Source organism: Porites lutea, chromosome 12, assembly GCF_958299795.1.
Source record: "Porites lutea chromosome 12, jaPorLute2.1, whole genome shotgun sequence".
Taxonomy (NCBI): Eukaryota; Metazoa; Cnidaria; class Anthozoa; order Scleractinia; family Poritidae; genus Porites; species Porites lutea.
The window spans coordinates 6,492,242-6,508,896 of NC_133212.1; the positions used below are offsets into that span (position 1 = coordinate 6,492,242).

At 38.6% G+C, this 16,655-nt stretch overlaps 1 protein-coding gene across 4 annotated transcripts; it reads left to right on the forward strand.

Annotated features, from left to right (window-relative positions):
* The first annotated feature begins 838 nt into the window (after positions 1-838).
* LOC140921637 (transport and Golgi organization 2 homolog) lies at positions 839-13,910 on the forward strand. 4 transcript variants are annotated; one of them, XM_073371644.1, is made up of 6 exons: positions 912-930; positions 1,385-1,446; positions 10,052-10,214; positions 10,992-11,451; positions 12,389-12,511; positions 13,193-13,909. In XM_073371644.1, the coding sequence occupies exons 3-6, from the start codon at positions 10,073-10,075 to the stop codon at positions 13,380-13,382; spliced, it is 915 nt and encodes a 304-aa protein (XP_073227745.1). In that variant the 5' UTR covers positions 912-930; positions 1,385-1,446; positions 10,052-10,072; the 3' UTR covers positions 13,383-13,909. The 4 variants fall into 4 exon arrangements, with proteins under 4 accessions (XP_073227746.1, XP_073227745.1, XP_073227744.1 ...); XM_073371645.1 differs by lacking the exon at positions 1,385-1,446 and having other exon boundaries at positions 839-930; positions 13,193-13,910; XM_073371643.1 differs by lacking the exon at positions 912-930 and having other exon boundaries at positions 1,195-1,446.
* The last annotated feature ends 2,745 nt before the right edge of the window (positions 13,911-16,655 follow it).

Below are 16,655 nucleotides of genomic sequence, written 5' to 3' on the forward strand. Positions count from 1 at the left end.
TGTTTTAGTGAAAGTTATAAACCAAAATTTTAACGACACTCGTTAAACGCAGAAGAAGTTATAAGGTGCGTATAACAGTGTATATATAAGCACCTGGATAGTTTGCCAGACACGAGTTCACAAATCTTTCATTGGAAACCTTGCCAGACACTCTTTCTCTCTCTTTGACCGGACTAAGACTCAGCCCCAATCAAGCAAGACGAGTGAACAACGGCTAGCTTCTCACTAGCAGAATGATGGACGATTACAGAAATTCGCCGACCATCAAATTCTGTGCTGACTTATTCCCTGCTCACAGATGGCCTTCCGCTATAAAGTTTAAAATAAGACTAGAATGCGCGCGTGTGAATTGATCAAACGTCCTTTTAATTGTTAAGGCTTCCTTTCCGGCAAATAAAATGAACTGAATGAAAAAAGTGAAAGAGAAATAGCGAAAAATTCAACTTCTAATTAAATATTTTCTTATGGTTTAGAATAAACTATTCTCGAAACTGAGAATGTTTTGATCAAAGCTGTGTAAATCGACCTGAAACTGTGCATGGAACCTTGCGTTTCCTGTATTTATCTCACCTGTTGTATGGAATATGTGTGAAAATCTTCCTTATGAATAGGTATATTTCAAAGAGCTACACAACGAGCAAGAATGCTATTGACCGACAATATACAGAGCTGTAGTGTCAACTATTACTAGTGTAAATGTATTGTCGTGTTCATTCGAGAAAGTCAAAACTGAGGCATTAGTTTCCCCCCGTCTGTCATATCACCTTCCACCATGCCTTTATCATGTGCAGTTATATCCCGAGAGTGAGACAATAGCCAAATTCCTATTGCCTGGTAAGTATTAGTCTGCTTCACAGCCGTTTTTAGTGTCGTCAGTAGGGAGGAGCGTTGCGTGACGACACCCCAAAACGGCTGTCTAGCACTGACTAGGTAAGTATGCACGCCGTCTTGTTTTAGAGGCATTTATTGGCAATTGTAGTAGACAAATTCCCGTTATAGTCATTGCTTTTGTATTCAAAATTCATCTAGGAAACCAAATCGATCTTGCAGGGAATACCCTCTTAACAGACTCACGCGAAATTTTATACCCTGTTTAGGACAAAGAGGTCGAAAACCATTCGGTCGACCCTTGACGTGTTACTTTCGTCACATTACCGCATGGGACAACCTGATGTTTAAAGGCAACTTCAGAAACGCATGTATAAAATTAAAAGGAATATTCTCCACCTAACGGATGCACAAATTTACCTCGGTAATTTTCAATCTGAAGAATTAGCGGTTAGGCGTAATTTGAAAGCAACCTTAAGGCTCTTAAGAGATTGAATCACCAAGACTAAATAAGTGCTAAGAAGACCTTGACATACTAGCAAAAAATACGTCTCAGCTTACTAGAGGAAGCTGTGAGCAGTCTGTACATGTACACGCTAAAGCCAGGAAAAAGTTCAGGTGAGGAAAAAACCTTTCTAAATGTCTTAACAAAAAGTAAAAAGTGAATTAATCAAAGGAGTAGTTTTTTTTTTAGGTAATCAATATTACAACATTGCACCATAAACAGATAAAGATGTTCGATATGGATTTTTTGATTGTTCTAACTCTTTTTTTCAGTTTAGCACCAGTAAAAGGCTAGTAAGGTGCTTTCTAACAAATCATGTTCTCTCTCATTTTCGTATTGGCGAACCCTAGTCAGCTGCCTAGTGTAATTATAATTATAGCTATTATTCATTGGAAACATTTAACTAGCTAATAAAGCGAAATGAAGGTCTATCAGCATCGTCTAAAACCGCGTGGTCTATGAAGACTATTAAAAAATAACCGGCTCATCAAGTTCACTTTCACTGTAAACAAAGCATGTTTGCCGTTAACAAAGGGCAAACCACGTTTTGAGTAAATAGTACGCAAAATTCAGAACTGGTAAGTTTCGTCCGGGAATCGCGTTTACCATATCAATCAGTTCCATTGACCGAAAAACGGTCGCAAAGACCGGAAATTTTCCTTTTAGAATAGTCCATCCGGAAAAACAGGGCTTAACCTTTTCAGATGCTCCGTTGCTCCCAGAAATTTTCCGCTGGAACGATACAAAAAATCGTGTTCCATTTACTTTCCAACAGAATTTTCCCGAAACGTTTTGTAAATGCTAAACAACTAATGTTTGTGTTGTCGAATTCATTCGAGAAAGTCCTGACAAGCAGTAGTTTCCCGCCTTCTGTCATACCACTTTTCACCATGCTTTGATCATGTGCAGTTATATCCCGGGAGGGAAAAGGTAGCCGAATTTTAAGTAAATGCAACAATGGGTATTATTGTCTGGTAAGTATGACCTGATTGGGTCCCCGCGGGGGGTGGAACTTGACCAATACTTGGGTATGGATGAGCCGCTGATGGTTTGTTTATGACAAAAAAAATCATAAAATACCGTCTATCAGTTAAGGACAGTACCCTCAATTTTATCACCCTATTTACGTTTTGATTGCTTCACCCAAGAACAAAGTTACAAACCAGGAGAAAGATGAGTGTTTAGGTTTTCTAATGCATGTAACCTTGGATTAAAGGGCGGAGATTACAACTACTCTGCTAAAATTACCCCCGCAAACAAGCTCTTTTTATAAGCATTATACTATAAACTGCAGCTCTATGAGATGCCTGCATGAACCATCTATATCCTTTTCTTAACTGATTGCTCGAAAACCTAGCGCTCAGTAAGTTCTAGATCTGGTTTAAAAACATCAGTCTGGAAGCCTCATCTTCGTGAACATGGTACAATAGAACCCGGGTAACTCGAACTCTGAAGGGAAACGAAAAACAGTTCGAGATAGCGGGGAATTCGAGTTAACGGGGTAAAATTTCAGTGAAACTTTGATCAAGGGAAAGGAAATCGTAGTTCGAGTTACCGGGGAATTTGAGTTATCCGATTTTGAGTTATCGAGGCTCTACTGTATTACGTTTTTATCATAATCTGACCTTTATCAAATTCGGGACTCATGTTTATCTTGAAGACGTCAAAATTTGAGCGCTAGTTAACTTTGATCTCGCTTTAAACGGAATCAAGGCAACGTGGATTATTATTAAGGTCATTTAGTAATTTTACATTTTAGCCAGGGTCTCCCTGAACGGATTGTGAGTAAACTGTCCAGCCTTACAGAAGTGCAAATTTTAATGTGAGTCTTGGAATATGTACCTAGTAGCCACGGCGATTTTACGGATATATTTTCTTCCCGGGCCCAGCTGATAAGTTGCATAACGATATGGATGGCCGGGCTGGACCAGACAGTTTTTATTTAACCAGATCTCAACCGGATCCTGCACTCCTGCCAACGTCCGCCAAAACAGGGCAGTTTGCTCGGAGCAGACTAAACAGTTTGAGTCGGGTTGCACGCGATATAACTTTTATGACTTGTATAAGAATGTTAAGCTGTCCCTGACCCGTGAGATTCCTACGCGGATTGCCCTAGAAATAATAAGAAAATTGGCTTAAAATATCGTTGAAAGGATCTTTCATGTGTTAAAAGACTAAGTTTTTCGTGCAGATATCGTGGACAATTTAAAAGTTTGCCTAGAATATCGCAGGAGAAACTAACAAGATCGGCCATCAATCGCGAGATTAAGAACTTTTTTAACTTCGAATTTGAAAAAAAGGCGGTCAACAAAACCAGCGGGAAATTTTTCAGTTGACACAAAGCAAACTTGTGACTTTAATAAGAGAGCAATTTGTTTGTGGCAGTTGCAAATTGCTCCACTCAATGAAACTTTTAATAAAACTGAATAAGTTGCAGTGCAAGGTGCAAGGCTGCCACCCAAGGAACATCCGGTTTACTTAAAGTATTACTTTTTTGGTAACAGTGTTTATTAGTCACGTCTTGCACTCGCACAAAGGTCTTTTTATAATTGATAAACAGCGTATTGTTGGGTTGATATACCACAGGAAGCCCAAGCTCGAAATATGAGCATCGGCGAACATCGGTATTGTTGCGTAACATTCGAAATATAAAGATTTGTATGGAGAAAAAACCTATCGTTTCTGTAACCTACAAAAATGAAACGATTTCAATAAAAAACAGCTTACCTTACTTACAATGTGTGTTACGTCTCTCTTGTGTGGTCCACGGGCCAATTTATGGCCGTTTTATGGGTTTTTATGTAAACGATTTTCTCTATATTTAAAGGTTAGAGAGAAAACCGCTACAATCAACAATGTTTTCATAACTGTCTTAAATTTTATTTGGTCTTAAGTGTTTCGAGTGGATGTTTAGGTTTTTAAAGACTTCCGCTCTTAGGCTTGGGAACGTCAATGAATCGTTGTCTAGATAATCTATTTTAGCATTCCACCTTACTTTGAGTTTTCCTGTTGGCACGGAACAGCAAGGCACGGTTTAAACATATTGAGGCACCAAGTTTTAAAGCGCGAGACAAAACAACTAATTAAAACGGAAATACTAGTTTCAACCATCTTGAAAATAAAACCGATTCACGTCACAGCGATGTTTGGCCACAATGGAAGCAATAAAAACAATTTGAAATAGAAATAGTCTTCGTTAGGTAAAATGACCTGAAAAGTAAAATGCCTCTAAATTTTGAGTAAATTGAAGATTATGGTAGAAACATAATTTAATCAAGAAATCAAGGCGGGATTTTTTTTGGTTTTGCAAACTTCACCGGTACCCATAAAACTGCTGGCGCATTTGGAATAGTCAACGCGGATTTTTCTTTTGCGTCCTTTGTTTTTTTCTTTTCGCTGTGTGTCAGTGGCGTTGAGACCACCTAGCCTGTAAAATAGATTCAGTAAAATAACATGTAAAATACGAGTTTTAGAGATGCTGCAATGAAAAGGTCAATGCAGGTTAAATGTGTCTAATATGTTTAATTTAGTTCAAACAAAAAAAATACATTCGCGGTAGTCAGTGAACTTTCGCTTTTTTTATAGAAACTTGACTTTTTGTATGCTAGTCAACACACATGTAAATTTTCAAATAAAGTTTTGAAAAGTGACCGTTACTGATTGAGACAAAACTATTTACACAAAATTGATAAGGGGTTCTGGAATTGAGATTAACCAAATTCTTAACAGTGAAATTAGTATGTGTAATCAAATGGTGACGAGTGAAACTGGGGAATAATTTTACGCGCGTTTTGTCTAAATCCAAGAGAAATTATGGCTCTTTCCAAATCCTACTTATAATTTGCCGAGCCCTTAGGCACATTAAAGCTTAGATCTGGCTTAATTTCAGAATTTTTCAAAATTTTTAGACAAACTACCTGATAGAATCCTTCTTGATGTGCTCTTTGGCGTGTTTCAATTAGTTGTCTAAAGCGTCTTTTAAAGCCCTAACCGACTTTCATTCATAACATTATAAAACCTTGACGCCATCTTGGCACTGGGACGTACAGAACTTTGCCATAGCAATTTTGTAATTTCACATGTGAAATTATAAATTAACGCTGAAATTATACAAGAAATCGGCGGTTTTATCAGGCATCAGCGGTTTGCTATCTTGAACAACAAAGTAGGGCAGCCAGCTGCGAAATATTTAACCCCTATTGAAAACACCCTGATTAATTAGCTAAGAAATAAAAAGATACGAAACAAATTTCACCAGGAGGCACTAGCCATGGCAAAGTTTTGGTGATTTTTTTTTTCAGGCATAGCATTTAAAAACTTGAATAAGAGTTGTCTTAATGAATTTTTTCAATCCATATCCAATTGCTATCCGTAAGAGCATTATATGACGGAAATAATTTCAATGTTCAAATAAACCTTGAATAACAAATGACAAAACCGTAAACAAAGAGAGCAAATAGCGTGAAAATAATAATGGCATTCCAATCGATAAGAAAATCGCTTCCTGAATCGGTTGAAAGCTCATCACGGAATATTGCATGACATTTGTTTTGGCTCTCGCTATCGCTCAACCTCTCGACCACAGCCAAACCCGTCAATTCCATTTTTTGCAGATTTACCTCCACATCTGTAAAAAAATAGCCCGGTTTCTAGGTAAAAACCTCCAAATTAAAAATTATACCTGTTTTTAATGAAAACGTCCATCGCTCCCTCAAATATCCGCAGTGTCAAACAGTCTCACAGTCTAAAAACTCTTGCAATAACGCAACGCAATTCGCAAAATAACCTGTTTCTTACCGCTCTGACCACCAACCAAGATATACAGTATTTCTAGTTTGCGGGCAGCAAGAAAAGCTCAGTGTTCGGTGTCTAGGCTTGTCTTTCCATTCCTTGTCTTTCCCAAAGACCTGTGTATTTGCAACTTTGAAGTTAATCTGGCGTGATCGACAAAACTTTGCATCGCTTTTAACTGCTTGTTTGATAAATGAATAAACCCTTTATAATTAATATTTGAATATAATAGCCCTTTTAGGACTTTTTACAAACCGACGTGATAAATTTCTCCTCCTTTTCATTTACTTCAACAAGCAAATTTCCTACCCTTTCATATACTAGCCTGCGACGCAGGCGTTTTTAGGAGAGCTCTTGTTGATTGTCTCTCACCACAAACGCCTGCTAAACCGAGAACAACATATCTTTCCCATGCTTAGCCAATCACATTGTACCTTCCAAATTCTGAAAGGTTGACCTTGACTACAAGGTAACCAGGTAACACTGGGAAAGATTTATGACCTCTAATAAATGTTAGACTCAGAGCGGCAAAGTAAGATTTAGTCAGATTTTAGAATACTCCATGGAGGCGTACGTGGGCGAGCGGTTAACACCTCGAACTCTGGATCTGAAGCTCCGGGGTTCAAACCTCGCCCGTCGAGTTGTTTCCCTAGATAAGAAACTTTACTTCACTTTGTCTCTCTTTACCCAGGTGGATAAATGGGTACCGGCGAAATACTGATGGGGGGTAACCCTGCGATGGACTAGCATCCCGTCCACGGGGAGTAGCAATACTCCTAGGCTTGCTTCATGCTACGGAAACCGAAAATAAGCTCCAGCCGTGTGGGCCTTTTGGCTCGTGTGCCTTTACCTACCTAGAATACTTCATGCAATGCACAACTTTAGCGAAGGAAAGAAAAGAAGGAAAAAGGTAACTCTAGGGCCACATTGTTACACTACCACGAGCTTATAAGTCGTGTTTAGCCTGTCAACGCCTTATTTGAAAACTGTTGATTAAACAATGGGAAAGGAATGTTGTTCTCGGTTAAGCAGGCTTTTTGTGGGGACGGACGATATACCAACTCCCCCAAAAACGCCTGCGAGGGAGGCTATTCATATACCTAAAGCCTGTAAGGCTACCCTTTTCGGCAGGGGCTTCTCCCTTGTAAACCATTATAGGGAGTCCCCCCAGCACTTCTCTCTGCCCTACGGCATTAGTCTGATCTGCGTGATAGGCGTCGAAAGGGGCGGACAAAGGAGGGAAAAGGGGCGTTTGCCACGCATGCTATTCAGCATTATTGATTTGTGTTATAAAATCAGTAATTGTAGTCTACGAAGCCGCTTGCTGTAACTCCAGCGGCAACTATACTTGGCGGATTAACAATTACCAGTAAAGAAGCTGCAGAATACGTAAGTTCTCATAAATTAAATATTTGCTAAATGATAGTTTTCACACTTAATAGATGTAGATCTTCTTCTAATTTGGTCAGTTTTGTGGACAGAAAAGTCGACTAACTAATGTTTATTTCTATATACGTAAGTTGTAATCTAATATAAACAGTTTGCTTCGTATTGCTTTGTAGACCTCTCCTGACGGTTACGAAGAGTAATTTTTCACGAAAAAAAAATGTTTTGTGGTCCGGGTATGACGGATATCTAAAATTAACGTCTTTGTTCTATATACATGCATGACGAATTGCAGTTCGTTAACAGTGCACGGCATTTAATTAATTTTTTTTACAATCACAAGTCACGGCAAACAGGCAAATAACCATTTTGCAGATTTATTTCTGATATTGGTCTCGATTTTTTGTAATTGTTGAGAGTAGCTTTAAACAGAGATTGTTTCAAAGGCATGAAAGAACCTTCCATTTTCCTATGAAAACACTGGAAATCACCTTTCCGAGGACCTAAAAATCAAAATTTTTCGGGGGAGCATGGCCCCATAACTCCTAGGATGGTCTGCCGCCCGCGGACATTTATCCGAACTTCCCTTCACTAAATCCTGGATCAGGGGCGGATCTAGGGGGAGGGTGCAGGGGGTGCGCACCCCCCCCCCGCCTGAGATGACCTGCGGTTTTCAACTGGTATTCTGCCAAAAAAAATATATATGTGGTTTATTGGTGTTGAAGTAGAGCAAGAGACGAGTGTACCCCCCCCCCCCCCTAAAAAAATCCTGGATCCGCCCCTGTGGATCCGCCCAAGCGATCACTTTCGCGCAAAACCACCTTACGATCCTTACGGACTCTCTTTAAACCAGTAGCACAGCAAAGAGAACATCGAAAACTGATATCGATGTTCAGTAAGGCATATTTTCGTAATAGATACGCTAATGTAATAACATGTATATTTTGTGAAAAGGAGGGACTTGAATTCTGAAGTGGGGTTGAATGACCAACAACCCGTGGAATGCAAATTTTAGGAAATTTTAGATACTGATATTCGTGTTATATGCTTTTCAGAATACATATCCCGATAGCTAGATAAAAGATCAGTAAGCAGTAAAATTGCCAAATTTTTGTCATGTCATTATGTTCACAAATGGTGCTGCCGGTCAAAGCGATACCTGGAACAAAATTATAAGAGACAAGTATTGGATGAAATGTAGAAGAGCTATTAGGTGCTATTGATATGTAAAACGAACAATAAGCAATACACCTTCGCCTTTCAAGTTTAATTAGTATGACCTGAAAAACTTTTACGTGCGTCAAATTTATTTCTCGCCTGGGGAAGTTGTAAGCTTTCTATAAATAAAATGCGCGCCTTTCAATATCCTTTTGTCAACTTTATTCCAGATGCAAGGTATAAATATATAATAAATATAATATATTCTGTGTTATAGCTTAGAAGCCACTGGAAAACTTTTACGTTGAAAGGTAAGACTATTGAAACCGATTTGCTTAATATGTTTAGACGAATTAATGTTCAATAATTATAACGATCGATTAATCAATGAACCGGACTGATTTTTCAGGGGTTCGTTTCATTCAAACTGCAGGCTTGCCGGCCGACATTACTCAGCGGTTATCTATATGTAGACTACGAGCGGGCCAAAATAGCAATTTTTTGCAGTTTTATATAAGTAGTCTCTACGTTAACACCTGTGTTTGCCGTGGATTATTTCAAGTAGTTTCATATTTTGAGTGAAGCGCCTGTAATAGGCAAGGGCACTTTGGAAACGGGTCACTTTCACTGTCAACAAAGAATTTAAACTTACGTATCCAAGAAATTGACCTATCCAGGAAAACTTGAAATAAATTTATACTTTTTTGTCTCACAACTTTTGTAGACTGGATTCACTATCTGATTCTCCCACGGATTAAAATTCCATTTTAAGTGGGTGATCCGATACAAAACAACCTAGCAGGAACATCAATGCTTAACTTTTCGTACCTGGCCCATTTCAACATTTCTAATAACACGGGAACAGATACGTACTCACAAACAACTAAGAAAACAGATCACAGGCATTTTTTAAAGTCATACACTAGCTGCGTAATGTGTCAAATGGAAACTCAAGTTAACTAAATTGGCTTTGAATACTCCGCAGTCTAAACTGAATTATATGCGTGAATGATTCTCTCGAGGACCAAAAATACACAGTTCTAAAACATGCACAGTTTGACGCACAAAAGCTTCACTATCATACTATTCTTATTCGTATATAGTTTATTAAAACCGCCCGCATATGATTTGTGTTTCTTAACAAAATAAAGAATTTGTCAGGAAGACCAAAGAAAGTCGCAAATATTTATGCAATAGGTTATTGCTTATGATCTATATCAGAGTACAGGTACACAGGGCGTAAAAAAAAGCGAGCTAATTACAACTGATTTTGGACTTGTTGCGAGTAATGACTTTGATACTGTAAAAGAAAAGGAATCACTTCATCCAGCAAATCACAAAGCTTAAAAACCTTTATTATTATTATTATTATTATTTTGATAGTGTTCGAAGTGAAAACGCAGGATGTGCATCTTGTTTCTCTACTTCTGTGACAAGCCGACTCCTAATGGATATCGCCTTATTATGGCCTCGAACAGGGATGAATTTTACTTCAGACCAACGGCAAGAGCTGATTTTTGGGAGGAAAACCCCAATATAATTGCAGGTATTTTTCGCTCTGTTCAGGCGCGAGAAAACTTTCGTTTTTTGTTTGTTTTGTTTGGTAGGTGTTAGCGGTGGTGGATTCTGGGTGGGTGGGGAGTGGAAGTTGGTGGTTGTTTTTTACCCTTTTCTCTTCGCCTTTATCAGCTGCAACTCATAATTAAGGGAAATCAATCATTATATTTCAAGTTTCAACGCCTTGGATAGTTTTATGATCACACCAAGAGTCTCCTTAGTAGAAAGCGTATGTATGACACCGTATATTAACTGAGAATGGAAAGTATATACAAAACTTAGAGACCATGTGAATGGTAGCCTGAGAAAAGAGCCGATATTTTGCGACGCTACCATTGGTTTCCCTGCCAAATGACGCCTGAGAAACGAGCGCAGAAATTCCATACTGATGACGCGTCACTACCCAGATCTGGGTAGTGACGCGTCATCAGTATAATAATGATAGACAAGTATGGAATTTCGGCGCTTGTTTCTCAGACGTCATTTGGCGGGAAAACCAGTGGTGGCGTCGCCAAATGTCTGCTGTTTTCTCAGGCTTTGTGAATGGTTACATTACTTCTTATATCATGTTTGGTTGTCATTAGACTCAATCCGGAATTTTTTAATCAAAATAAAAAAATTTAAGTTTGGAAGAGAAAAGCCATTTGTGAAATTTATTTGTTCCAACAATCATAGGCAATCTGTCTGTTCGTGTCTACACCCCAAAAGCTGGCATAGTAACAAGATGCAAACATTTATGTTTTTCATTATTCATTTCCTTTTTCAGGGATAGACCTGGAACCAGGCAAAGAGGGCGGAACATGGCTTGGAATGAACAAAGATGGAAAATTTGGAGTGATCACAAACTACAGACAAGCGCCAAAGTTTATGAATCGCCAGGCACTTGGGAGAGGCCACCTCGTGCCAGATTTTTTAAAGGGCGATAGTACTGTAAAGGATTACCTTCAAGATGTTAATAACGCAGCTGACAACTATAATGGTTTCAATCTCTTGGTGGGCAAATTATCTCTCACTGAAGAGTCCAGGGTGGGATGGTATTGTAACATTGAAGAGAGAGTCATTACGATGCTGAGGCCTGGAATTCATGTCTTGTCCAATAAGGTGCTGAATTGTCCCTGGCCAAAGATGGTGTATGGAAAAGAAAGGTTTGGTAACATTCTAAATGAGGCCAGCACCAAACAAGAGCTTATCGATAAGCTGATCGAGATGCTTAATATGCGTGAGAGGTAAGTTAAATAAACTAGTAATAACCAAGGTTTAGGGAGTGCGGGCGACAACGATCGAAGGTCCAAAGGCTTTTGCTCCAACGCTGTGCTTTGCGCAAGTTTTACGTGATAGATGGTCGAAACACGCGTGATGAGGTTACGAGGGGTAGAAGGTCAAAACGCGCGTGATCAAAATAATTGGGTTCTGTGAATTTAATTTATTCTTAGTGGACGTCCAAACGAATGCTGGCTACTTACATGCGACGCACGCGTAATAACAACCCGGAGGCTAGGATTGCGGGCTCCTCTTGTCGCCGGCAATAAAATAGAAATAGAAGATTGACGTCACGTTATCATGGTAGCAAAATTTCTAGATCTCAACAATCTTTCTTGAGAGAGACGGTCATTTATGCAAAATTTTCTTTTGTTTCAACAAATTGGCACTGCTACTGGCCACGTGAGTGAAAACGCTCTATGTAAAGCAAGCCCTTAAACATCTGTAAATAAGACCACATTACTAAGGCAATGTGACTTCACACTATACCAGATACCTTTTCTTTCCGACACGAAAAGCTCGAAACTCACACACCTCTGTGGCTTCTGATTGGACGCATCATTTTTCTCACACGTGAAAAAACATCGTTCGCGATTCTGATTGGACGTATCATTTTTTTTTTTCACGTGTGAGAACCATCGTTCCCTCCTCTGATTGGCTAGAACTAATTTGCGTACGAAAATTTACGACATAGCTTTTTGGTAAGTATTTCTTAGTATGTATATAATAAGTGAATATCCACTTTGAAATGGGCGAGGCACAGCTTGCGCCGTTACAGAAATCGCGCGGAAATCACCATTCCTATGTGTGAAAAGAAGCCATATCTGGTATGGTTGTCGTGCCGACGCAAAAGCCATTCGTTAGGGTGTGAACATACTTTAACACTACTATACTATATTGCAGGTCTTTTATATGTGGAGATGCTAACAGCTTTATCGGTCCCCAAGACCAAGATCATGACATGAGTTTTGTTGATGCGTGCAGATCGATCTTCGTCGACTATAAAGAGAAACAATATGGAACTAGGTAAACATGTTCAATTAACCTTAGTTTCATTCGAGCAGCAAATGCTGCCTACGTGCCGACGTCTCCTATTTCCTTGTGCACGCGGTTCGCGTGCAATCAAGGAAATAGGAGACGCAAATGCTATAGTTTGTTTGTCTTGTTTTTTGTTTGTTTGTTTGCGTTTTGGTACCGCTCTCTTCTTTTCTCGCCATATTTGTCCAATAGAGAACATGCGGCCGCAAAAGAAAACATGATTTTGGGTTATGCTTCTAAAAATAGAAAAAAACGCTATGCCTCTTTAAAGGAGAATGAAGGCCAGATCGATTTGTCTGAAACCGGTCAAGACCATGACATGCTCCCGGTTCGAAGAAGTACATTTACAGTGTACAGCACCATGGCCAGTTCGTATAGGTATCATACGTATCCAACGTTTCGCGATCGGTTTTTTAGAAACAATAACAAGTAAAATTAAGTATGTATAACAAAGAATATTATTGTACCAATTTCAGTAGAGTTATCATCCTCATATTGGGAGAGTGAGTAAACATCATGGACAGACATTTCACTCACTGCTTGATTCTGAGTTAGGGTGTTCAATTGTTTTGGCACACGGCAAGTGGCACGCTTTCGAATCGGAAAGCGAGCTTGCGTTTGGAGGTATAACGAGGAGTATTTACTATATTTATTATATTGTACTTTTAGAACAAATACAGTGGTGTTAGTAGATGCAACAGGTCATGCCACATACGTGGAACGCACATTAGAGGATGACGCAACAGACCCGGATGAAGCCGAGTGGAGACTTAGTACCCATGAGTTTGACATCCAAGATGAATGTGGTTGCCATGACGAAAATCATAATATCTCTGTTGTATTTAACTCCAGTCTTTAGAAAGAGAAAATGAGGGCATGTTCTAAAACCCGGAGCACCCCGAAAACCTGGCGGGAGTAGAATAGAAACCCTTACCTTAACCTGCAAAATACCTTTATGTTATTTCTGTTTGTTTTAATCAATTGTTTATTTCTAGTTATGCCGTGGGTGTTCCACTGGGTTTTAGTAAATGCCAAAAACGAGAAGGAATGTTCAACTAAATGTGGATTTGGATCTACAACTTCAACTTACCTGAACGGCTCGAAAAACATCTACCTGTTTTTTTTTTTATGTATGCTATTTTTCCTGCCTCCTTTTTTGATGTTATTTTTATGGCTCTGTCTATATCAGTTATCCAGAGAAGCTCATTAATGAATTATTTTACTGACCTTGGACCAGAAAAAGCCAAAAACGGGGTGAAACCGCGAAAAACATTGGCAAGCGTAGCGAGCGGAGTGGTGCCACTCGGCTCGCCGATTTTTCTTTTTCCTCTTTTTATCCCACTGCGGAGCCTAGTCCCAGGCTATTATTTTACGTTTCTCTCACACGTAAACACACAGAAGTATTTAATTAAGAAATGACAGACAAATGATTCAAGCAGCTACCTTGAAAGCATTACATGTGTTACTTAAATCAAATCTGTAACATTGATTCAATTCAGTAATTAAAATAGAGAAAAAAAAGACTCTGTTCCGTTGTTGAACAATTGATAAATCATTCATAAATGTCAAATGTGTGCATGTGTATTAATAACATATTTTGTCATTTTCTCCGTTTGTGACTCAAATGTTAATGTATAATTATCTCTGTAAAGGCCATTTACAGACATAAATGCCACCCCCAGGGGGCCATCAAGGGTAGTTTAGGTACCATGTAGAGATGTGCCGTTGAGCCTTCAAAACCTAACTCTGGTTAAAACAAAAATCTCTCATTTCGTACACTATTTTTAGAAGACAGGAGTCCTCATATTACGACCCTGATTCATTTCGTTGCGCAAAAAGAATTGATTACCTTTTTTAACTAGCATCTAATGGTATTAGGGAAAATGGTTGGTACCTCAAATGAAGACCGCTCATCGCCAACCTTCACTCGGACGTACACGCAAATTCATACCCCCACCGTGGCACAAGGGTGAGGGGGGGTGGGGGGGGGGCGGTTGATGGAACTCCTTCTCAGAGTTTTTGATGTGTTGCAGTCTTTTGCAACGATTTTGCCTTCAGTGGGAAGCCTTTGATCTTCTTAACAAGATGAGGTATATTTTATGGGTGATAGCGCTGCCGGGAGCTGTGACGTCACCAACAATGGTCGCCAACTTGGATTTTACCAAGAATCAGAAATCAGGTTAAAACCGCGATGAATGGTAAATTTTGGTGCTTTACACTTAAAATAACTCATAAACAAGCACTTTGTATAATTTCATCCACAAGCTTTACTTTCATTGTTGAAAGATGTTGAAAAAACATGCATTTTCACTCAAAAATGGCTTGATCAAGCTTGACCAGAGTTAAAACTGAATATATCCTAGCTTGCAGAGTGCTTCTATTTATACTGAATAGATCAATTTAATTAAGTTTGAGCAAGATTCAAAGCATTCATATGCAGAAAATTAGTGTTTAGATGAGTTTATAAGTATATGATCAAACGAAACGTAATTGAACTGTTTCCAGCTGTTACTGAGAAAATTTTGCAAAACTAGTAATACCTTCATGACCGAATTCCTTTGCAAGAATTGAAATTGCTAGTCAGGAAGGTATCAAGTTTTTCCGAGATTTTATGCAAACAGATTTTAGTTTTAAGTTAGAAAAGTGAGTGTAACTCGCTTAAAACTGGTTCAACTTGGAACAGAGAAATTCAAAGGCGTCAAGGCGAGTGGCCCAACCCAAGTTTTAATGAGTTAGAGAAAACTGATTATTATTCGAATTTAGAGGTAAAACTGCGAAAAGTTTTCGGCCTTAAATAAAATGATTTGTTGGAGAAATTAGTTCTTTATACTTTCCACAGCTGAAAACACCTATTACGGAAAGCAATTTCCTTTGCGGTGATAAAGCGGCTTTTCGGCGTAAGAACAGATTCATGCCCAGGTGTTAATTATTCTAAGTCCTAGTAAGTTTCAATTATACACAGTGGAAAACCAACATTTAAAGTTTCCAAGACTAAATCATAAATTCAACTATTTGTGTACCTTTTTTTAACCCTAATATTGAAAAGACGACCATCTCCAAAACCCTTCATCAAGAGAGAACCTAACAACGCTGGTTTAGTAACAGGGTCACAAATCAAAGGTGTGACCAGCTCCCTTGTTTCGAATTTAACTCGTGTTTTCCAATGAATAATTGTTCTAATACGTTCTCTTAAAAATGGCTCTGGAGACGGTCTAGTAGAATATATGAACGTCACATTACAGGAATATAGATATTTTCCATCACCTAGATTAAATATTACCCTTACATAAGGTAACGAGTTTTGAGGACCGAAAAGGAGGTAGTTTCGTTAAACTAAACAACCAAATTGTTTTAATTAGTGTTCAAACAACTTGTTATACACGAAATTTAATATTGGGAGTTGGGAGTTTCAAACTAGACAACGGCTCCCTTGTCAGTCCCTCGGTAGAAATACAGTGATCGGTTAAAAACGGTAAACGATTATACTCAAGCAAGAAAGCTTAAATCATGGATAAGATAAGTGGATACGCATAGTGACTAATTCACATGTGGCGGCGGTGGTCAAAGGTGTACATTAGAGTTCCTTTGATGGTTTTCCCTATTATCGGTACGATCTCGTTTGTTCTTATTTGGACTATAATTTTGAGGTGGGAATACCCGGTACCTTTGACTAACGCCTTGCCAAGATAATGGTTAACCCGATAACTATTCCTAATTCTAATACACTTTTTTTCGTTTTTTTTTTTTTAAATTTTAAATTATTTTGTTCCTTAATTCTAAAGGAAAGCGAATACATGCGGCTAAAGCAACAGAAATAAGATCAGGTAGGAACACCAATATGCACACAACTTAACTTCAGTTTCTTCGAGGTTTTCAATATGACTTGAGGTTGCACCGGCACTTCTCTACCCAGCAACCCGAAGTCATATTGGTAGTCTCTGGGAGAGCGCGTGAATAAGAACCAGAAACTGAATGAAAGAAAAGTTTTCGAATTTTTTGAACTTTTTTATCAAAATTTTTTGGAAATGTGTGTCTACACCATGCGATAGCTTTAAACTTTTACCTGTCTAAAACCTAACATTTTTTGGAGGCGGTTTACGCACTAATCATTGAAAGTTTTCTTAGAGTAATA

Bases quoted from the DNA above. Each gene is read 5' to 3' on its own strand.
- LOC140921637 (XM_073371645.1), top strand. From the start codon at position 10,073: ATGTGCATCTTGTTTCTCTACTTCTGTGACAAGCCGACTCCTAATGGA. The intron at 10,215-10,991 runs GTATTTTTCGCT...TTCCTTTTTCAG, and splicing joins AAACCCCAATATAATTGCAG to GGATAGACCTGGAACCAGGC. The intron at 11,452-12,388 runs GTAAGTTAAATA...ACTATATTGCAG, and splicing joins ATGCTTAATATGCGTGAGAG to GTCTTTTATATGTGGAGATG.